Source organism: Akanthomyces muscarius, chromosome 5 (assembly GCF_028009165.1).
Source record: "Akanthomyces muscarius strain Ve6 chromosome 5, whole genome shotgun sequence".
Classification (NCBI taxonomy): domain Eukaryota; kingdom Fungi; phylum Ascomycota; class Sordariomycetes; order Hypocreales; family Cordycipitaceae; genus Akanthomyces; species Akanthomyces muscarius.
This window is the reverse complement of record NC_079245.1, coordinates 3,049,493-3,070,910: the sequence shown is the minus strand read 5'-3', so window position 1 is coordinate 3,070,910 and position 21,418 is coordinate 3,049,493. Positions and strand designations below refer to the sequence as shown.

Sequence of the window (21,418 nt, the reverse complement as noted above, 5' to 3'; positions counted from 1 at the left end):
AAAGTATTGGCACATTTTCAATTCGCGATACATCTATTTATATAGATATATTCGACAGCGCCCTGCTCAGCATAGCCGAGAACGACACGAATCATGCACTACAACATGAATTACGCCTACGACTTTCAGGCTACCAAGCTTGTGCATCGCCCGGGCAAGACGAGCGTTACCAACCTGAAGCCTCCTAAACCAAAAGCCGCGTCCCACAAGCGCGGCCTGGATCCCGAGGAGCTCACCAGACGCCTGCAGTTCGTCATTGCCGAGCGCAAGGCCCATGACGAGAAGAAGCGCCGGCCTCGCGTCGCCGCCTCCTCGAGCAAGCCCTTTCGCTCCACACAGGAGACGAGCAGCGAAGTAAAGTCCCTCCGCCGCAGGACAGCCGCCCTCGATTCGCCCAAGGACAAGCGCCCATCAAAAGGCAGCCATCACCAGGCGGAAAATAGCCTGGCTGCGCGCTTTCGCCGGCGCGCCTCCAGAGCTGCGCTTGATGAGCAGCAGTCGGCCGATCCTGCCGCGTCCGATGGCCCATATGTTCCACGGGTAGCAGCCTCGCAATTTGCAGACACGACAATAGGGGATTCGCCGCCAGACAAGTCCCACATCCACAAACTCTCTCGCGCGGCGCTCAAATATCACATGGATGGCGTCAATGGCGATTTCCAGGTTGCCTCGACAGCCGTGCCCGGTGCTGCACCGATCGAACAGGCCAAGGCTCTGCGGCGAGCGCAGACCCTTCGCGAAAGAAACTATGACCGCAACCAGTTCCAAGCGTCTTCGATGCCCGAAGACTTGGATCCTGCGATCATGTTCAGGCGTCGCAGCATCTTTACCGCACACAACCCGGAGGAGAAGCAGCTCCGCGCCTCACGCCGGAAGAGCACCGGCAGCGTCCTGGGCGACGATTCGTCGCTCCGAAATCCCGTCTTTCTGCCGCCCATGAACCCCACGGATCTGGCCGCCGTCGCCGAAGCCCATCGCGTTGACTGGACCCAGAGCGACGAGCCCGCCGCCACATCGCCGCCGCCGCGACCCAAGTCGGCCTCGCCCGCGCAAAGTACCAAGGGCGAGTCGAAGTGGAAGCTGCGGGGTCGCCTGAACAGCTTTCACAGGAACAAGGAGGAAAAGAGCCCTTCGCCGCCAGCCGATAACGTGGAGGTGCCAAAGTCGCCAATAGCGTCGCTGTTTGCTCGATTCCGGCGGTAAAAGACTTCCAAACGCCTGCGCTGTATGAGAATAGATGATGTACATGATGAACGACGCCAGGGAGTTCCGCGAGAGCAATGCGATCTGGCGTCCAAGATAGTTTTTAGTCGATACCCCCTCCTCATGATTAGGAAGCAGATAATAATATACCGAGGCGAATTTCAGCCTCCCTTTTTTTTTTCCCTGCTCCGCACTTCACCTCTTCCTCTTCTCCTCTTCCAGCAGACGTTCGATGAGTTCCGAGTCTTGCATCGCGGCCTCCTTTTGCAGCAGGGCGGCCGCCTCGGCACCGCCAGCCTGCCCGTTCATCAGGTACGCGATGAGCTCGCAGTACTCCCTGACGGCCTCGCCCGCGACACCGTCAGCCCTGCGGGCCTTGCGCAGCGCTTCCTTGCCATTCTTGATGCCCACGTCATGATTCCACGCGTCCTTTTTACTTGGCAAGCCTTTCAGCAGTGAGGCTGGGATGCTGCTGTTTTGCGTCGCTTCGTCCGAGGGCGGCTGCGTGGCGGCGTGGATGTCGGCGAGCTGCGCTGGCAGGTCGGGGTACTTTGTGAATAGCATCTGTAGCTTGTCGGACGCCGAATCGAGAGCGCGAAAAGGATTGCTTCTGTCGTTGGCGTTTGCTGCGGCGGCGGCGGCGGCTGTGGGTGTTTCCGTGGTCGGAGGAGCGGCGGCTTGCGACGGCTCGCTGGGCTTCGGCTCGGGGTCCGGCGGGTGGTTCTCGCGATGGACTTTGCTGCAAGCCACGGAGCAGCTGCGAGTTGGTCGAGAGTGTTAGCACAATCATCTCTCATCCCTCGGCTACGGAAAAGGCATCGCCGAGGGCCCTTCGGTGTTGGCGAGGCGCGGAACGTACTATGGCAGGTAGCACCGGGGGCATTTATATTTCGGCGGTTCTTGTTGGCAGACACCGCATATCGACTTGCTCGCTTCGTCTGCGGCCTGCTGCGCCGATTCGTTTCCTTGCGCCGACTTGGTGTCGGCCGGTGAAGACATGGCCGATGCTCGGTCGGTGTTCGCAAAAGCTTCTCGCGGTTCTGGTGCAAAAAACAAGAATTGAAGAAATAAGAATGAGAGAGCTGGATGCAAAGCAAAATATACCAGAACTCAAATGAACCACCAATGCCTACTATATAGAGCACGGGCGCCAGAAATTTCGCAAGTTGCCGTGTTTTGCTGCCAAAAGGTGAGAAGAAGAAAAATGAAGATCCAAAAAAATCCAAGGGTGTCCGCCTGAGCTCCGCCCGCGCGTCGGAGCAGTGCGAGGTGCCACGAAGCTCTCTCTGGCCGCAAAGTACCCCGATTCTCGGGTCTTGCATCATAGCTCCACCATTACTAATGACTTCTCGATAATACGCCCTTGACCTTTTTTTTTTTTGCCCGTGGCCCCCGTTGTAGTTGTGACTTCAACATTGCACCCCAGTCTATCCAGGCACCTCGTTACCAACTTGCCTCTTCCAATTCCAACAACCGCATCGCTCAAACACATCGGCCAAACCCTCCCTTTGCAGTAGACTACACACATCACAATGGCCGCCGCTACCACATCGTCGCGGTCCGTCCTGGCCCGCGCTCTCCTCCGCTCGGCAACCTCTCGGCCGCCGGTGGCGACATGTCCGATGCAGATGCGCCAGAACCTGTGCGCCGCCTCCGCATCCTCCTCCTCCTCCTCCTCCTCCTCCAACGGCCGCTCTGCCCGCATGATGAGCAGCGCGACCGCCGCGTCGCGACCGCGAGCCTCAGCTCCCTCACCGCAGCAGCAGCCGTTCCTCCGTCAACACCCGAGCGCGACCGCGCGCCGCACCATCTTCATCCAGACCGAGCCGACGCCCAACAACGACGCGCTCAAGTTCCTGCCCAACCACCGCGTGCTGCCCGAGACCCTGTCCGCGCCGTTTGTCGAGTACCTGAGCCCGCGCGCCACCATCTCCCCGCCGAACCCGTCGCCGCTCGCCGCCAAGCTCATGAACATTGACGGCGTCACGTCCGTCTTTTACGGTGCCGACTTCATTACCGTCACAAAGGCCAGCGACGCCAATTGGGCCCATATCCGCCCCGAGATCTTCGCCCTCATCACCGAGGCCATCACCTCGGGCGAGGCCATTGTCGCCGTCAAGGAGGCGCCCGCGGGCTCCGCCGAGGCGGCCGAGGCCGAAGAGGCCGACAGCTTGGCGTACAATGAGGATGATGACGAAGTCGTCGGCATGATCAAGGAGCTTCTGGAAACGAGGATCCGCCCGGCCATTCAGGAGGATGGTGGCGACATCGAGTTTCGCGGGTTCGGCGAGGACGGCTTCGTGAACCTGAAGCTCCGAGGCGCGTGCCGAACGTGCGACTCAAGTACGGTGACGCTGAAGAATGGCATCGAGGGCATGCTCATGCACTACGTAAGTTTTGAGCTCCAGCACGTTCTCCAAAAGAATGTTGCACGCGGTCCACTGACACCCCAGCAGATTGAAGAGGTCAAGGGCGTACGCCAGATCCTCGACGAAGAGGAGGAAATTTCCCTCCAGGAATTCGCCAAGTTTGAGGAGAAGCTCAAGCAGCAAAAGGGCGTTGCCGACATTGCGTGATACTTTCAAGAAGAACGCTTCACAGAGCCCGCGGTAGATTCATTGGATTGCATTAACTATAATGCCTGGACACCTTGTTCTAGGCCATTCATGAACGACATAAATATTCCCAAAAAGTTTGTACAAGAAAGAGTAGCCAGGTAGCAAAAGCTGTACAATCCATAAACGTTTTAATTCGATCTTGTACGTAGTCACTGCCACCTTGATGTCATCGCCGGTCTCCGCTTCTTCATTGGCTTTTCATTGTCCTGTCAATTCGTAACGATAGATAACCTGCCAACTTTAATGGCCAAGTTGCCTAACCAGAGCCCCGGGGATTCGGCTCCTTCGCTCCCGAGCGTCCCACGTCAAGACAAAGCAACCTGCGGCTCCTACCACGAGGTCCGTGACCGCCAAGCCAAATCAGTCCACCCCGAGACGGCAAGTTATTAAAGGCGATCAATTAAGCATGGGAGCTGCAAATTCAATTTCAGTCTGGTCTGCGATCCCCAAAAGCTTTGTATCCGTGCCCATCAACCTGATAAGGCACTCTATCGACGATGCAGAGACCCAGCGGCCAGTGTATCGGCCAAGGGAGGCATTCAATACCTCTGCAGCATGATTACTGATGGAAGCCTTTGATTCGTCTACAACCTACACCACGGGATTTCTTCACCGTGTCTCATCGAAGACGCATCTGCCGTGATCACAATGTCGGGCAATTCCCAGAAGCCGTCTTGCATGTCCTAGTGGGTCTGCATTGAGCCACCAAAAATAAAAGGTCAACCGGCGGAGTAATGGGCGAGTTCAACCATCGCCGCAGCTTGACTCAAGAGAGTTGTGGCTTTATAGTTTGATCCCCCCTCGTCAGCAGACCTCAGGTCGGGGCCACCTGACTGGCTCAACGGCAGAGGCTGGATGAGGTGTGGGTAGCAGGCGGGGGGTTCTGGATCAATGGGCGATATTGCGGGGTGCCGCCGATCTGCCCCAGACTTGTCGACAGTTAGTCCACGAGGGAAAGCGTGCCAGCCGCAATGAGAGGAGGGAACGTGTTTCCTCGTTGCTACCGGCCAAGTTTCACCGGCGGAGTTGGCGAACTGCGATAGTGCCACACATGATATAGGGCCACGGCCGCACCTTCGAGCTAGCGGACGTGTGCAATCGTGTGAGATGGATGCATTAATCAATATGCAGGCCCCCTCTCGGTGAGAGCTTGGTGCGGCAGATCTAGCTCGTAACTTGTAGCTAACCAGCACATCACGTCCGTTGCGCGGCATCATTTCGAGTTGCACCACAGAGGGTAATCGTCATGCATGCGTCCGTATTGAACAGCAAGGCATGTGTCCGCGTGCTGTCTCGATTTCGTCCCGCTCGTCATCAAGGGCAACTGTCTGCATCCAAGGCGACGCAGCTGCCAAATTCGCAAGCATTCCACAAGCAGCCAGCCTGCTAAAGCCTGGCGGGCAGTTTTGGCCTTGCCTGAGCTCAGTGGAGCTGTGCTTTGTCGATCGATCGCTGTTTCTCAGTGTGAAACATGGGCAAGACAAGGCCATGTGCAAGCTGGGACGTTCGCCCCATAGCCGTTCGTGAGCCTTTTCTGGCTGTTGTTGGGTAACCGACCGCCCTTGCCTTCAGATTGCATCTGATCCGTCACTCCCGCAAGCCTTGATTCCCTGCGCACCGTGAGAGAACGAGCAGTGTTGCACATGTATCTGCAGGGCAGCAGTGTTGAGTTAAATGAGAGCGCTCCATCTGGCGGCATGGGCTTATGCAGGTGAACAGAGCTAGGGATTTAACTGGAACTCCGTAGTACATGCGATGCGAATAGATGGGTTGATGGGCAGACGAAAAATGTCGAAATGCCTGGCCAGGACGTAGTTAAGCGTGAGCAAGACACAATCTTGATCAGTTAGGCCTAGGGCTGTGCGCAATAGGCCGTCGATTACAACCTCCCCAACTGTAAAAAGCAAAGTTATCGTGGCCCCTAAACTGACGATGCTTGGGGTAACTTAGGTATTCCCACGAAAAACGTGATGCAGGGCTGCCTTGTCGGCCGAAAATCCTTGACCAAGGGTGTATGTCCTTCAACTAGGCTGAGTATAACGGAGCCAAGCGGCAGAGCCGGAAGTCTTGTTTTTCTTTTCTTTCCCTTTCTCGAAATTTTCGCAGTCGTCGTTAGTGTTGTATTGTGAGGCTTGAACGGTACGCTACTGAAGAGGAGCCAGCGAGAGCTGCAGGTGGCGTTGTATGGGCTGGGATGGGCCTTGGATAATTGGTATTGAACATGGACAGCGAAACAAGCATCCGCCAACGCCCATGGCCATTGTCCCTTGCCTCAGCGGTATGGAGCATATTCCATTGGATGCAAAGCCAACGTAAATGCTGCAAGGTGCAAGCGCGGCATCGCAGAATTGCAGTTTAATGCGTCGTGGAATGAGCAAGACACGCTGAGCCGCGAGGGGTGGTGCAAGCAAGACAGTTTGGCCGGCAGTTGGCCAAGTTCCAGGTACCGTCCAATTGCCAGGCTGGCAGTAGCCAACTGGAGGCGCCGGCGGCGAGGAGCTGCAAATTCCAGATTGGTGCTCTACTGGTGCATTGATACAGCGGCACCCGCTAAGAACTAGTTGTCATTTATCAGCTGGATTCAAAGTGGGATTACGCTGCAGACGTGCAGTACTGTTGCGCAGCGAGCTGCATCCAATACATGATACCAACGTAATTATCCCCTCTTCTCGTATGGCAAGAAGCTACATACCTCTTGCACTCGCCGGCTCTTCGCGGCGGAGCATTGACCAGTCACGGATGCAGGATTTCGCGTCCGCTGGGGGTCAGCTTGGTTGCTTTGTTCCCCCCGGCCGTCCAAGCCTGCTGCTTTGCATCCCTGGACAATTTTGCTGGGGTGGTGTGGGCAGAGGCGGCGCTGCCTTGCATACAGCCGGTCGTGGCTTTGTGTAGTGGGACATGGGACACAAACCCGGCCGATTCGACAACGGATGCAACGCGGCGGACGACAAGACTCTTGATGGGTAGTAACCGAGCGCCCGTGCTGCCGACCGCACTGCACATGGACGACTGGGAGGGTCGATGTTGCGCTCCGCTGAGGTTTGATGTGGCAGGCATCTCGAACCTGGGCAACTTTTGAGGCATGCTCAAGACAGACAGACTGTGTGCTTCCGGGCTCGCTGCGGCGCTGGGCGAGTGAGAGGGCCGGTCAGGTCTTCCGAGCAATGTTGTCTGGCAATTGAAACAGATTAACTAGCATCTCGATTGTATCCGTACAGCAGGACAGGATACACGAGCGACTCCGCGAGCCAGGGAAGCTACTGCACAGCTTGGCCGCTTGATACCTAGGTACCTAAACGTAGTCAACAGCAGGACCCCGATGAACCAGTAACACGCCCGCTTACCTGTACTTGGTCCGCGCCAGTAGCTTGAGCTCGCTGGTCTACTGGTGGGTGGGAGGAAGCTAAGACGACGGGCTGGATTGATTGAGCCCCTCTTTGTAGCAGCCCATCCTCCACAAAGCTATTTCGCGGATCGCCAAGCCTCTTTCGCTGTGCGTGCCGTTGGCAGCAAGTGGAAAATCCGCACAGCGACCGAGGACGCTAAAACAGCAGCGGCCCTGGGCAGGTGGGCCAGCGTCCGTGACAGCGCGGACCAACCCCAGTTGAGGGCGCACAGGGGAGCTTTAGTGGGCATCCACCGCCCCGATGCTCCCCAATCCCCATGACAGGGCCGAAGAGCAGTTTCTGGCGGTCTCCTGCAGCCATGTCAGTTTGTCGCCAGGTACAGCCACAGGTACGTACCTACCTAGGTGCCTCTCCGTTGCCGGGCTGGTAGGCCGGCCAAAGTCCGTAAAACCCCTCAGAGCTCTATGTTTAGTTTGACATGAGATTAACTACAGAGAGCACAAGATTGGATTTTTACCAAGTAGCTCCTTGCCTCGGCCACCCCAGACAAGGCTGCGGCCGCTGATTTGCAGCTCACAGTCTGGCAGCGCACTTGGCGTCCCTCCTGTGCTATTCCAGCGCTACCTTACCCACTCCGAAGCCCCCCCCCCCCATTCCCCCAATGCCGCTGAGAAAAGCAGCCCACCCCCTAAAAGCTTCCCCCAGCCACTAACCCGCTGCAGCAATAGCGCACCCTCTGCCGTGGCCCTGGCTCTCCACTTGTTCGGGGCTGCCTGCCTCCATTTTTCGAACAACCTCATCGCCTCGCCCGGCTGCTCTTCTGCTCTCCTAGCCTCGCCACAACCTGTCCACTCAACCACTCTTCTCGTCTTCTGTCGCAGCTTTCATCCCGTCTCCCCCGCTTTCCACACCTCGTGCTCATCCATTCCACATACATCTCTCCCTCATTTCTTCCATCATCCTCACCGTCTATTTTCTTCGCTGCGTCTTCCTCTCGCAACCGGTCTCCTAGGCATCCTTCCGTCCCCTACGCGGTTTGGCTCCGTTCGCCAGTCTTGACCACGTCCCGCGCCAGCCAAAGCTTCTTTCCAGACGTCGATCAGCTGTCCGCGACCAGCCCTCCCCGACGTCGCGCAATCTGCTCCGCGGCGCACGAATCAATTACTGTCACCTCTGCCCAACTACCTTGGTCGCCAGACTATGCCAGTTGACTAGAGCCTCTTGTTTGTGACATTCCCGCACCCCTCGCTGCGCCGCCTTCGCACTCGGCTCTCCGCGTGCCTTTGCATGGACGCCTGTCACTCTGTCGCCTCGTTCTTGCATACCTCTACAACACGCCACACTATATGTCCACGGCTGAACTAGATACGCATCGATCCTTGGACCTCCTTCTACCCTTCCCGATATTTATATACCATTAGTCCACCACGTGCGACGCAGTTGCTCGCCGCGACGTTCCAACCGCACCGCCCCTAGCTGGTACTTTACCATCAAACATTCTCTCACGAAAAGACAGCCTTGCACATGGTTTTGTGCGCTTGGCTGGTCTTACAAATCATCACCTGACTATCAACTTCTCCGTTTTCCATGCTACAAAGCGGTCCTGGCGCTTTCAGGCAACCGACGACTGCGATATAGCCACCCTATTCTAGACTCACGGTTACCCACCCATCTCTGTCGCTGGTCTCTGCATTTCAGATAGCCGCGTCTACGATGAGCAGCGGTATCAAACCGAATCAATCTGGCAAGCTGTCACACGGTCCCGGCAGTCAGAATCTGCTGCTGGAAAAGGTTGGTGTCAGAACTTCCACCCCAGACTCAGAAGCGCTAGCAAGCTCAGAGGACGAGGCCGATCATCGTCAAGACGCCGCCTTCATTGTTACACAGCCCCATAAGCCAGTGCGCAGATCGTCTTGGTTGAACGATACATCGCAGCCTTTGCCTCGTCCGCGCCAGGGCTCCTTTGCCAGCAACGCTGTCTCGTCCCCCACCGCTTCGCACCCTTCCACACCCTCGGCGGAGAACACATCTGGACCCTGGGGCTCCCATTCAGCATCCTCCGCAATGCCTCGTCCTCCCGGTGCTCCGTCGTTTCCCTGGGGAACAGGCATTTGGAATAATGAGCGAAAGGATCCCCCGTCCAGGCTAACCGAGGTCTTGCCCTCGCCCACATCCATTGTGCCTCCAGGCAGTGCTGGCAACTCGTTCTTTGGGCCCGACTCAGGTCTTGTGCAGAATTCTCCTTCGCGAGACCAAGGACAGAACAACCAAATTCCGTTTGCTATACCGCTCCATCCAACGCCAAAGACGTATCGATCGCAGTCGTACTCGGTTGGCCAGATGGAGCTTGAAGCGCCTAATTCCTCGGGGATGAGCTCTTCGGCGATTCTTGGTCGTGCGAGACATCCTGCTCTTCAGCACCGTCCTTCACGTCCTAGTATGTTGAGCGAAATGTCCAACGACGGATCCCTCCTAGGAAACGTTAAAGAAGTTGAGGATGACGAAGATGAGAGCGCTAGCGAATCTCTCCAGAATTCATTCCATCAGAGCGCTGAATCCAAGACCATTGAAATGCTCGCTCGAGAAAATGCTTTGCTACGTCAACAGCAGCAGCAATACGCACGTATCCGACCCCGAGCTTCGACAGGCGCTTCTTATTTAGCCAACGGACACCCGCTCCATGAAGTTGTCCTCGAGGAGTCCGACTATGCCATTGACGAGCTGGATGAAAACCATGATCCTAAGGACCCTATGGGCCGTCGTGCTTCTCAGCGTCGTATGAGCGAATACGGCCCTCCCACCTATCGCACTCCCCATGGCATGGATGGCCGCAAGTTGGAGAATTCCCAACTCAAAAAGGCACTCTGGTCAAGCTCGCCGGGCTACTTCGGTGGTGATGCCTCCCAGAGCCGACGACACTCGTTTGCCAACATGCCGACGCGCCAAGGATCCATAAGCTCCCTTGCGGACTCTGTTGCAACTCTTGAGGCTCAGGCCGAGCAGCAAAACGCTCACTACGGTGGCTTCCAGGACCCTACTGCCATGATGGGGCCCAATAGCCATATGCATGCGCATGCCAACAATATGGGTAATGCGATGCAAAGCAACTTTACCAACCCTTTCGCTGGCCAGTTTGCCCCACAGAATCAATTTCAGAATCGCCCGCCATCACCGCGCCACAACATGTATGGCATAGGTCAGCCTCGTCTCAACCAGCTGCTGCACGTCGTTCTTTTCAAGTGCGCCAGAGCCGACATCTTCTACATTCAGGAGGGAACCGGCCTCACTGTGAAGCCTGGAGATCTTGTGATTGTCGAGGCTGACCGAGGTACTGACTTGGGCACTGTCGCGAAAGACAATGTAGACTGGCAAACTGCTAAAGAATCCAAGGAGCACTACGCAGAAGAACAGTACAAGTGGCTTATGATGTATTCTCAAGGCGCCGCCGCTGCTCAAGAGGGCAATGGTGGAATGCTGTCTGCTGCGCATGGCTTGCCTGGTAGCGCTGTCGGTGGCATGGGTCCCGCAGGCCAGCATCATATGCAGGAGCCACCCAACGGCGAGATTCGCCCAAAGCTCATCAAACGTCTTGCTCAAAGTCACGAGGTGCATGCGCTGCGAGACAAGGAAGGCCAAGAGGCCAAGGCTAAGAGAGTCTGTATGCAGAAGGTCAAGGAGCACGGGCTCAATATGGAGATTCTTGATGCCGAGTTCCAGATGTAAGTTCGCACAAGGCAGGAAAGTTGACCGATTTGCTAATCCAGAAATAGGGACTGGAAAAAGCTCACCTTTTATTACTTCGCCGATGCTTACATCAATTTCAACTCTCTTGTCACCGACCTGTTCAAAATCTACAAGACGAGAATCTGGATGTCGGCCATTAACCCAGCTTCTTTTGCCAGCCCTACCTTGGGTATCCAGGCACCAAGCGGCGTGGGGCCCGGTGCAGTCAACCAGGGCAGGTCTTCGGCCACAGGCGATCGCAGAGGCAATGCGCATCAGCCTGAACAGCAACAGCAGCCCTCTGCTCATCCGGCTCAAACCATCTCGCCCGGCCCTCAGGGTCGCGGCATGCGACCGGGACCAGGCGGCTTCAATCAGCAACATCTGGGGATGGATCGGCACATGTCTCCCGTGTCCGCCACTGGCTTCCCCAACTCCAACTATGCATTCGGCCCTGCAGGCGCTTTTGGCAATGCTAGGCCGCCGCAGAGCCCTTATCAAGTTGGCCCTTCCCTTGGTATGGAAGGAATCCCCGGTGGATTCCAGCATCCAGGAGATTTTCAAGCACCGCATCGGCGCTTTCACCCTGGACAAGGTGAAGGGGGGCCGCCTCACCATTTGCAGCGCGGTTCGCCTATCTCCCCTCAGGGAGACTGGACTGCCGGATTCCAGGGACTTTCCCTAAACACTCATTAATAGCAACTTCGAGAGCAGACGAGGACTGTGATTCGAATTGTGTACTTGATTGCCGGCAAACCTCGCATTTTCTTCTCGCTATGGCCGACATGAATAACATTTACATCTGTGAAAGACAAAATTTCGAAAATAAAAAAGAAAGGACGGTATGGAGAAGACACGAACATACGACTTGCAAAAGCAGTACTACAAATGGGAACTCGGTTTGGGACGGCGTCTGACAATTTTATACCTGCTGGACAAAGACATTTGGATCATTCATTTCGCTAAGACTTTACTTTTGGGCGCGCGGATATTTTCAATACCTTTCTTGTTTTTGCTATTTCTTTTTTTTTTTTTTTTTTTCTTTTGCCATCTTTATTTTGCTGTGTTTTCCACTTTCTCACGGTCACCAAGACATGGTGACTTTACGCTTTTCTGGCCCAGGCAGCATATGGACCAGAAAAATTTGTTACTGGAAAATTGGGATATAAAGAGCCATCTCGGAAAGATTGAGACGAAGAACAGCTATGACCTTGTTTTTATTCTGGTTTGAATTTTTCTTGTTCCACTATTTCTTATTTTGCTGGTTTTTGCGATTTCTCCAGAGGGCTCAAAGAGAAACTATAGATAAAGAAAGGCGGTGGGGATGGAGATTTATTTGGCGAGAGCTCTGGCTGCACCTCACGACAGACTTATGTGCAGCCAAACAGGGCCTCCGGACTAGAGAAATCAGAAACGATGAATTAGCCGTCTGATACCGGTTGTGTATAGCGAACGAGTTGGCGCTTGAATTGATTTTATTTTTTATCATTTGCGTTGTGATAATTGCTTGGCATGATTTCTGTTTGCACCTATCACGTGTGGTCGTCATTGCGCAGTCCTCGACAGCTGTCGGCCACATCCCGCCAAAACTTTACCAGGCTCGGACGTCTTTCGTATGTGGAATCGCTACTTACCAGGCCTTGACATTGCGCGGTTGCGACTGGCTTGGAAATCGAGAGTCTTGATTCCCACCCCCTGGCAGACCATCTCTACGAAGTCCTAGACGAACCAGTATGGCGCAATCGCGCACACGCAAACGAGGCCGAGCGACAGCCAGTAAGCATGCATCACCTCGATGCGCTATTATAAGCCATCTCCTGATTTAGGCCGTATCATATGTAGCTAAGTATGGCCTCTTACAGATCCAGTCGACTCTGATCAGTCCAACAACTCCAAACGGCCCAGCACGACGAAGACTACACGACCTGCAAAGGATCGCAACTCCGGCCGGAATCTTGGAGAAAAGAGGCAAGTTTTATACGTACTGCCTCGTTTTCGGTCCAGCCTTCTAACTTTTGCGCCAGCTCAAGAGTGCAGAGTGTCATCAAAGCGGCGAAGCAGGGCCGCAAGGGAGCGATTGATGCCATCGAGCGAATTCGAGAGCGAGGAAACGAGGTGCTACTCGTGATTGAGGATGAGCGTCGCAGATCTAAGTAGGTGACCAGGCCCACGCCGCGAGCCAACCGCATCGAATACTCGCGCTGACTTGGGGTTCAGTGATGGGCCGAACAGCAGGGCAGACGGAGAGAGTGCCGCTTCCCTAGCAACAGAATATGCTCTACACTCACACGATCCCATCGCAGGCTGCGAGACCTTTGAAGAGGCCAAACGGGCCCTGCAGAGATTCCAATCTTTGGCGACTCGCTTCGACGCCGTCACTGACCAAGACCTTGGCCCCACGGAGCCGAGATGGATGCGCTGGAAGCAGGACGTTGTCGACCTTACTGCGCTCAACACCAAGGCCAGGAAGCTCTCTCATCAAATTATTGAAGGGCACTTGGCTCCGACTGGTTGGCTCGAGTTAACAAATCCACAGAGAGATGGCGAAGACCAGGAGTTGGCGCAGATTGCTATCGAAATTGTGGAAGAAGCCGTGCCTAGAGGGGCTGCAACGTGGGGGACGGCAGCGGCGCAGCTTATTGATGTCTACGGAAGAGTTTTGAAGGATACTTTTTAATTGATGAAGATGTGATTATTGTAATGGGAGAAACAGAGGATGGATCTTATCATGGCTGGCTGCTCAACGGAGTCCTTTTGCTTTGGGTTTCGTCCATAGGGTAGTTCTTAAACTGCCACTTTTTAGCTTTTCCTAAGTGGCATTGTCGCATAAAATACACAACTTGCTAGCTCCACCGTTTTTTTATCCATCTAGATTGGCACAAGAGCAGTTGCTCTTTTGTGCAAGACGGCTCCACCGCATCTGCTGGGAAGCAGCATTACATAATCACTGATGACTCAGCAGACATTTCGAGGGCACTCGAGGTACGGACAAGGGCACGAAGGGCAAGGAGGGGCAAGTGTTAGGGTGCTAGCTCCCAACCTAGACTAGCGCGTCGCTTAGCCCACACAATGCTCGCAATTTTTCTACGTGCAACTTTTCCCGCCGCACGAGTGGCCTTCCTTTTTGAAATTTCTCCTTCGTTATCGCTCTACTAACCGACGGCAGCAACATCACCACCACCTAAGCCGGTATGTTTCTTTTATTGCAGCGCGCCTCAATCGACTCGAACTCCTCCTCGCTACTACAATTCAACGTTTTTCTCGCTGCGAGAGAGTCTTGCGATTGGGGTTTCTTGACATTGTCGAATCGCCCTCTCTTACTAACGTTTGGGATATAGCCAAAATGGGTGCCCTCAAGTATGTCGAGGAACTTCAGAAGAAGAAGCAGTCCGATGTGATGCGCTTCCTTCTCCGCGTTCGCTGCTGGGAAGTACGTTAAACCCTGCCAACAACACCTTGCTCGTTTTTCTACAACATCGCCTCGAATTCAATATCCCCGTTTGCTTTTCTATTGCCCGTCGCTGTTGTGGGCGATCCTCTGTCGACGGATACGGGTTGGGAAAAATTCTGCATCGACGGCTGAGAATGGACAGGGACTGGGCAATTCTGGTTAACGCTGGACTGCTCATCCCCGCCCTCTTTTCAACTCGCTCCCTGCGTGATCCAATCCGTATCCGGCGTCACGTCGCTTCTGCTATACAGTCGTTGAACATTATGCTGAGACTGCATCAATATAGCTTCGTCAGTTGAACGTCATTCACCGCGCCTCGCGCCCTTCGCGCCCCGACAAGGCCCGCCGTCTCGGCTACAAGGCCAAGCAGGGCTACGTTGTCTACCGCGTCCGCGTCCGCCGTGGTGGCCGCAAGAAGCCCGTCGCCAAGGGTGCCACTTTCGGTAAGAAATTTCTCCCAGTCTGACGATTGGAGGCAAGACACTAACGTCATTCTCTTTATAGGCAAGCCCACCAACATGGGTGTGAACCAGCTCAAGTACCAGCGCTCTCTCAAGGCCACCGCTGAGGAGCGTGTCGGCCGCCGCTGCGCCAACTTGCGCGTCCTCAACTCGTACTGGGTGAACCAGGACTCGACCTACAAGTACTACGAGGTCATCCTTGTCGACCCCCAGCACAAGGCCATCCGCATCGACCCCCGCATCAACTGGATCGTCGCCCCCGTCCACAAGCACCGCGAGGCTCGCGGCCTCACCGCCACCGGCAAGGCTTCGCGCGGTCTCAACAAGGGTCACCGTTACAACAAGACCCGTGCTGGCCGCAGAAAGACCTGGAAGCGCCACAACACCCTGTCCCTCTGGCGCTACAGGTAAAGGTTGGTGCGCATCCGCGCGCCCAACCGGCAGTTCACAATTGTCGACCGAATTCGTTTCATCTCTCTGGCCCAGGTGCAGATACACAGGGTTTCTTTCTTCGCCAAGGCTTCTTGGGGAATGTGTTGCTTGCGTTTTGCTTGGACTTTGTTTCGTCTTTGGTCGCTTGCGTCGTCTGCTACAATCTTTTCTCAGTCTTCTTGGTGGGAAAGAAGAAAGGGAGCCCCTCACGTGTTTTGGCTGTGAAGCCTCGTCAGGTCTTGGCAGCTTACGCATGGGGGTTTAACGTCTATTTTCGGTAGCTCTAAAAATTACTTTCAGATGAATTAAAAAATGTGGAATGGATGAAAAATATTCCAGTATTCAATATCTCTTGCTCCACTGATGACTTGTTTCTTGTGACCTCTTATCTGGATACGGTCAGGTCTTCCGGTGGGTTTCAGTTTCGTCTCAATAAGTACGAAGTTGTCTCATTTTCCGATGTTCCGCGCGAGACGCCCAGATGCATGAGAGGATCCGCCGAGGCAGAATCCCTGTTGACATGACTCCCCTCTTTTCATCAGAAAGCAATACTGTCAGAGTCCACAGCCCCCATCGCGGAGCAGTAGCTGAATATGGGTGAGAAAACAGGGCTAATCCGCATGCAAGCCACAATTACACTGCAGGATGCCACCTGCGAGGGCTGACGTCCCGATGCCCAGTGCCGAGCGATGATCGAGTATGCACAGGAGTTGTCAAAAATAATGTGACAGGCTGTCAAACTACGCACGAGCCGTTCCTGCAAGTAGTTTCTCGAAACAGCAACCACTGGTGCAAGTGAGTATAAGTGGTGTCGCAGACTTTTGGCGTCACTTGACAGTGTTGACAAGATACCCAGGATACACGCAAATCTTACACACACCCGCTCTGTAAAGTCTCCTATTGGACATTTGCGATCATGGAGGAGAAGCAAGGCTCCTTCCTTGACCCAAGTCTGCCAAACAAGGCAGTCCTCGAGCGATTTCCCGAGTATGCGTCAACGGCGGTCATTGATGATTTGCGAGCCACAGAGTATTCGTTTCTCGACGAGCACAACCACGTATACCTCGACTACACCGGTGCCGGACTTGCCGCTCTCTCGCAGCACCAAGCGCACCACGAGCGGCTCAAACACGCGGCGTTTGGGAACCCGCACTCGATCAACCCGACGAGCCGGGCGGCTACGGATCTCGTGGACCAGGCCCGGGCGAGGATACTACAGCACTTTTCCGCATCTCCCGACGAGTACGCCGTCATATTCACACCAAACGCGACTGGGGCGGCTCGTCTTGTCGGCGAATCCTACCCATGGCGTCGCGGTGCCCGCCTGGTCCTGACGGCGGACAACCACAACTCGCTGAACGGTCTTCGCGAGTTTGCTCAGAAAGGACACTCACACGCCGTCTACGTCCCGATCGCTGATACAGACGAGCTTCGTGTCCAGGAAGAGAATGTGGTAGCCGCGCTGTCCCGCAATAGCGTCTGCTCACCTCTCGGCTGGCTGAGGAAGAGCAAAAGCAAGCCCGGGCGCAGCCGCGGTCTCTTCGCGTATCCGGCACAGAGCAACTTTACAGGTGTTCGCCACCCGCTATCCTGGATTCAACTTGCGCAGGATCAAGGCTACGATGTTCTCCTGGACGCCGCAGCGTATCTGCCCACGGCAACCCTAGATCTGTCCGCGCTCAAGCCCGAGTTCGTCATGGTCAGCTGGTACAAGCTCTTTGGCACGCCTACCGGCGTCGGCTGCCTCATTGCGCGAAGAGACGCGCTCTCTCGGCTCCGCAGGCCGTGGTTCGCCGGCGGCACCGTGCAGGCTGCCACCGTGGGCTTGCCGTGGCATCTCATGGAGAAGGACGAGGCCGGGTTCGAGGACGGCACCGTCAGCTTCCTGTCCATCCCTGACGTTACCGTCGGCCTGGACTGGATCTCCAAGATTGGCCTGGACACGGTGGCGACGAGGGTGCGCTGCTTGACGGGGTGGATGCTCGAGCGGCTGCTGGCGCTGGAGCACAGCAACGGCGGCAGCATGGTTGTCTGCTACGGGCCGGCTGATGTCGAACACCGCGGCGGGACCGTGTGCTTCAACATTCTCGATAAAAATGGTGCCGTGTTCGACGAACGCCTTGTGGCAGCCGAGTCGGCCGACGCCAATATTTCGTTGCGCACAGGCTGCTTCTGCAACCCGGGCGCCGGCGAGGCGGCGCTGGGCATCAAAGGCCGCGTGCTGGCCCGGCTAGCCCGCGCGCGCGCCAAGTCGTACCAAGACTTTGTGAATGCCTTGGACGTTCCCGCTGTTGGGGCCATTCGCGTATCGCTTGGCATCGCCTCCGTGGCGGCGGACGTGGACTTTATGGTGGCGTTTGTGGAGGAGACGTATCGGGATAGGGCTGCGACGACAAAGAACTTGGGACCGCGGACGGGATGCTAAGGTTGAACCAACATGGATCTTTTATTTTTGCCGAACCTTCTTAGACATGGAAATGCGCGGTGTACGCCACGCATCCCTTTTTTCTACCCCTCAAGACAATGCATTGTTCGGTGTAGAATGTGTCCGTAGCGGTTACGGTTCCCGTCCAGGGTCGAGGAGGGGCACGGCCTGGTCTATTGCCGGGGACCCGCGACCCTGGCTGCACATGGCCGGAACAGCATTCGGGTCCAATAGCAATTGAGATGTATAAGCGAAAGTCTTCAGCTGCCGGGGAAAAGAACACTAATTGCTGCCGGTGGTTCGTCTGTATCCACTGCGCGGCGTTATTGATGCCGTTGTCGATCCCGCATGGTCCGTTGCCATGATGTGATTGGCCTGGGCAATAAAGCGGCATGTTAGTCCACGAACACAGCAGGCTAAATAATCACTATAAAACCAGAGGGATATACGTGAGCGAAATTCTTTTGTATTTCGAACTCAGGCGTCCAGTACTTTCTAGTAAACCAGGGAAAGACTTGCAATATGCAATTGAAGAGTCTCGTCCTGTTGGCGACCGCTGCGGTGGCGGCGCCGGATTTCTCTGGTGCTCAGCGTCCCGGCTCGCCAGAATCAATCAAGAACCTCAAAGACAAGATTAAGAATGTGGTCATCATGGTCATGGAGAACCGTTCATTTGACAACCTCATGGGCGGCCAGACCCTCGCGGGCCTTGAGAACCCCATCCAGACGGGCCCGTACTGCAACCCGCTCAACATCAGCCGGCCCGACAATGGCAACGGCTGCACGGCGGCGCTCGACTTTGACTCCATCATTGACGATCCTGATCACTCGATCTCGGGCAACAACCTCGAGTTCTACGGCTCCTTTACCCCGGACAATGCCGCCATCAAGGCGGGCTCGCTCCAGCCCGACATGAGCGGCTTCCTCACCGAGCAGATTCGTCTCTACGGCGGCAAGGAGGACGAAAAGGTCCTCCAGACGCAGGTCATCAACTACTATACCGAGAGACAAGTCCCGGTCATCACCGCCCTGACGCAAAACTTTGTCGTCTTCAACCACTGGCACTCTGACGTTCCCGGTGTAAGTCGTCGCAATGCTCACCACATCATCTCACCACCATGAGCCCTCACTTACACACCAGCGCAGCCTACCAACCCCAACCGCGTGGCGCTCTGCTCCGGCACCTCGGCGGGCAAGGGCAAGAACAACTTCAAGTACAACAGCATGACGCAAAAGTCCATCTTTCAGCAGGTGACGGAGCTGGGCCTGGAGTGGAAGGACTACCTTGTCGACACGTCGATCCAGGACGCGCGCTGGTTCACGTGGACCTACGAGAGCAACAACACGGACCGCATCGTCTTTATGGATTCGTTCTACGAGGACGCGAAAAACGGCCAGCTGCCGCACCTCGCGTACATCAACCCGAGCTGCTGCGGCGACGGCACCAACTCGATGCACCCGACGGGCCGCGTGTCCGACGGCGAGCAGCTCATCAAGGACGTCTACGAGGCGCTGCGCGCCAGCCCCCAGTGGAACGAGACGCTCTGGGTCATCACCTTTGACGAGACGGGCGGCTTCCACGACCACGTCGCGCCGCCGCGCGCCGCCCGCCCGGACAACAAGACGCACACCGAGACGACGCCGACGGGCAGGGACTACACGTTTGCATTTGACCGCCTCGGCGGCCGCATGCCCACCTGGCTCGTCTCGCCCTGGGCCAATGCCGTCGTTGAGCAGCAGGGCGTCAACGCCTGCGGCAAGACCGTCTCGTACCACGCGACGTCGATCCTGCGCACGCTGGGCTATCTGTGGGACTTTGCGCCGTATAACCCGCGCGTCAAGAACGCGCCGTCGTTTGATCATTTGATCGGCACGAAGCTGCGCACCGATGCGCCGGAAAAGTTTCCTACAGTCTCCCATTTCCGTTCGTAAGAAAAATGTTTTTGTTTTCACATAGAGTTCTGATGCAATGCTCTTTATACTCGTTATATATGATATTATATGGTAGATAGTCTTTATTACATACGATGGCGCGAATATCCTCTCTTAACGTCGTTCTCTTTATGCTTATTACTCCGTTCTACGTATACACTGGGGGGCCAGTCGTGCCTGCCCATGCGACTGGCGATCCTCCAAGAGATCAGACGCTAGTGCGATGTGTTGCCTGGTAACAAATAGCAAGGCAATTCAAGACTTTCTGTCAACCTCGTTCAATTGCAAATTGTCGTGTTTTCATTGCCCGGGTACCTGGCTCGGTTGTCAGACCCGGGGACCCCGCACCACGCAACAAGTGGCGTGCTCACAAAAGTTCTGTCTGCCATCTGATAAGCGACCCGGCATTTGGCAAACGTGGCCCTTGAACCTAAGATTCCGGAGTGATCACGATCAAGACACACCACTCATCATGACGCAAATTAATCCAGCCGCGCCGACTCCCCAGGAGGATCTGCAGACCGTGGTGCAAAGCCGGACCAGGGAATGGCACTTTCACATCTACTTCCTCCTTCAGTCGCCGACCGAAAAGGCTGCTGCCCTGGCCCTCCGTGATGCCGTCTTGAGACTGCGGCGCGACGGTGAGCAATTCTCTCTTCTCTTCGCAAAAATATCCACTAATCGCTTGCAGGCGCATTTGTCGCGGTGCCGCTGCATCGAGTCAATGAGTATCCGATTGGACCGCATCCCGCCGGCTCGTACGAAAGTAAGCGCCGACACATGGATTTTCCTTCAAAGAGAAAGCTGATTGTGATATAGTCTGGGTGCCCGATTCATCATTTTCTGACGTCTTCTTTTACCTGGCGACAAATCGTGGGGACCTTAGGTAAGTTCTTTGCTTGCAGCTTTTATTTTTGTCTTGGTGAATCTAATCAATCTGGCAGTGTCTTGATCCATCCTCTGACGGAGCAGCAACGCCGGGACCACGAGTCTCGAAACGGCTGGCTCGGCAAGCCCTGGCCGATTTATTTGGATGGATTGCCGCGCGAGAGCGACGAGGTGCCCCTACAATATCCAGAGCTGCGACTTGGATGGTCTTCGGCGGCGGAGGACGAGATATCGCTGGATGAAAGACGCAAAAGAGGTGCAGAGGTTGAAGCACTACTGGCAAAAGATCCGGACGCTGCGCCGGCCCCAAAAGATTGAGTACACCTTTGAAACAGCGTGAAGATGCAGAGCAAGTGAGGAGGAAAGCCGCGAAAGACTATAGCGAAGATAAAATTCTTCAAATACCACACAATTGTAAAGTACTGTGAGTCTGGAAGTAACTAGTGAAATATTAGTAGCTCAATAAAGCGAGTCTGGCTGCTGAGAAAACGGAGCCGTGAAGCGAAGCGGCGGTGCAACGGTCCGCTGAAATTGTGCGTGATTTTCAGAGGATCTGAGACTAGTTAACGATCAACCAAATATGTTAGTTACAGGGGTGCGGGGTGCGTCTTCCGCGCAAAATCTACCTGTTTACGGGTAGAAAAACGGCTAGTTACAGCTAGAGATCGGGCGAGGCCAATTGCCGCTGCCAACTAGCGTCACCCGCGAACTGGTTAGCATTGGTAGATCGGAGCAGACTTTGCTCCGTAAAGCAAGTTTCGTAATGATGTGAGCGGTAGACTGACGTTTCTTTTGAAACCAAACCTTCTCTGCCAATACTAGAAAGCATGGCTAGCAGCTGCATGCGTGGCAAGGATTTCCGCAGTAGTTCTGTAAGCCTCGCTAGATAATGACATGATGCCTGCAATTGTGGCATTACAAGCCCCCGCATTCATGAA

General features: G+C 55.3%; 10 protein-coding genes across 10 annotated transcripts; 8 read left to right on the top strand and 2 right to left on the bottom strand.

Moving 5' to 3' along the window:
* Positions 1-93: 93 nt before the first annotated feature.
* Positions 94-1,203, top strand: LMH87_010355 (uncharacterized protein; the record flags this gene model as incomplete). Its single annotated transcript, XM_056197503.1, has 1 exon — positions 94-1,203. One exon carries the CDS (start codon positions 94-96, stop codon positions 1,201-1,203), a length of 1,110 nt encoding a protein of 369 aa, XP_056054546.1.
* Positions 1,204-1,398: 195 nt separating this feature from the next.
* Positions 1,399-2,202, bottom strand: LMH87_010354 (uncharacterized protein; the record flags this gene model as incomplete). Its single annotated transcript, XM_056197502.1, has 2 exons — positions 1,399-1,960; positions 2,063-2,202. 2 exons carry the CDS (start codon positions 2,200-2,202, stop codon positions 1,399-1,401), a joined length of 702 nt encoding a protein of 233 aa, XP_056054545.1.
* Positions 2,203-2,735: 533 nt separating this feature from the next.
* On the top strand, positions 2,736-3,779 carry LMH87_010353 (uncharacterized protein; the record flags this gene model as incomplete). The annotated part of the gene is made up of 2 exons (XM_056197501.1): positions 2,736-3,593; positions 3,660-3,779. 2 exons carry the CDS (start codon positions 2,736-2,738, stop codon positions 3,777-3,779), a joined length of 978 nt encoding a protein of 325 aa, XP_056054544.1.
* Positions 3,780-6,371: 2,592 nt separating this feature from the next.
* Positions 6,372-7,457, bottom strand: LMH87_010352 (uncharacterized protein; the record flags this gene model as incomplete). Its single annotated transcript, XM_056197499.1, has 6 exons — positions 6,372-6,378; positions 6,514-6,531; positions 6,733-6,975; positions 7,106-7,113; positions 7,166-7,206; positions 7,421-7,457. 6 exons carry the CDS (start codon positions 7,455-7,457, stop codon positions 6,372-6,374), a joined length of 354 nt encoding a protein of 117 aa, XP_056054543.1.
* Positions 7,458-8,881: 1,424 nt separating this feature from the next.
* Positions 8,882-11,576, top strand: LMH87_010351 (uncharacterized protein; the record flags this gene model as incomplete). The annotated part of the gene is made up of 3 exons (XM_056197498.1): positions 8,882-10,887; positions 10,939-11,392; positions 11,445-11,576. The coding sequence occupies 3 exons, from the start codon at positions 8,882-8,884 to the stop codon at positions 11,574-11,576; spliced, it is 2,592 nt and encodes an 863-aa protein (XP_056054542.1).
* Positions 11,577-12,624: 1,048 nt separating this feature from the next.
* On the top strand, positions 12,625-13,568 carry LMH87_010350 (uncharacterized protein; the record flags this gene model as incomplete). Its single annotated transcript, XM_056197497.1, has 4 exons — positions 12,625-12,667; positions 12,754-12,859; positions 12,916-13,044; positions 13,109-13,568. The coding sequence occupies 4 exons, from the start codon at positions 12,625-12,627 to the stop codon at positions 13,566-13,568; spliced, it is 738 nt and encodes a 245-aa protein (XP_056054541.1).
* A 666-nt stretch (positions 13,569-14,234) lies between these two features.
* Positions 14,235-15,214, top strand: LMH87_010349 (uncharacterized protein; the record flags this gene model as incomplete). Its single annotated transcript, XM_056197496.1, has 3 exons — positions 14,235-14,321; positions 14,629-14,785; positions 14,847-15,214. 3 exons carry the CDS (start codon positions 14,235-14,237, stop codon positions 15,212-15,214), a joined length of 612 nt encoding a protein of 203 aa, XP_056054540.1.
* A 937-nt stretch (positions 15,215-16,151) lies between these two features.
* On the top strand, positions 16,152-17,660 carry LMH87_010348 (uncharacterized protein; the record flags this gene model as incomplete). The annotated part of the gene is made up of 1 exon (XM_056197495.1): positions 16,152-17,660. One exon carries the CDS (start codon positions 16,152-16,154, stop codon positions 17,658-17,660), a length of 1,509 nt encoding a protein of 502 aa, XP_056054539.1.
* A 522-nt stretch (positions 17,661-18,182) lies between these two features.
* LMH87_010347 (uncharacterized protein) lies at positions 18,183-19,592 on the top strand (the record flags this gene model as incomplete). Its single annotated transcript, XM_056197494.1, has 2 exons — positions 18,183-18,740; positions 18,807-19,592. 2 exons carry the CDS (start codon positions 18,183-18,185, stop codon positions 19,590-19,592), a joined length of 1,344 nt encoding a protein of 447 aa, XP_056054538.1.
* A 223-nt stretch (positions 19,593-19,815) lies between these two features.
* Positions 19,816-20,798, top strand: LMH87_010346 (uncharacterized protein; the record flags this gene model as incomplete). Its single annotated transcript, XM_056197493.1, has 4 exons — positions 19,816-20,233; positions 20,284-20,358; positions 20,412-20,478; positions 20,537-20,798. The coding sequence occupies 4 exons, from the start codon at positions 19,816-19,818 to the stop codon at positions 20,796-20,798; spliced, it is 822 nt and encodes a 273-aa protein (XP_056054537.1).
* Positions 20,799-21,418: the final 620 nt, after the last annotated feature.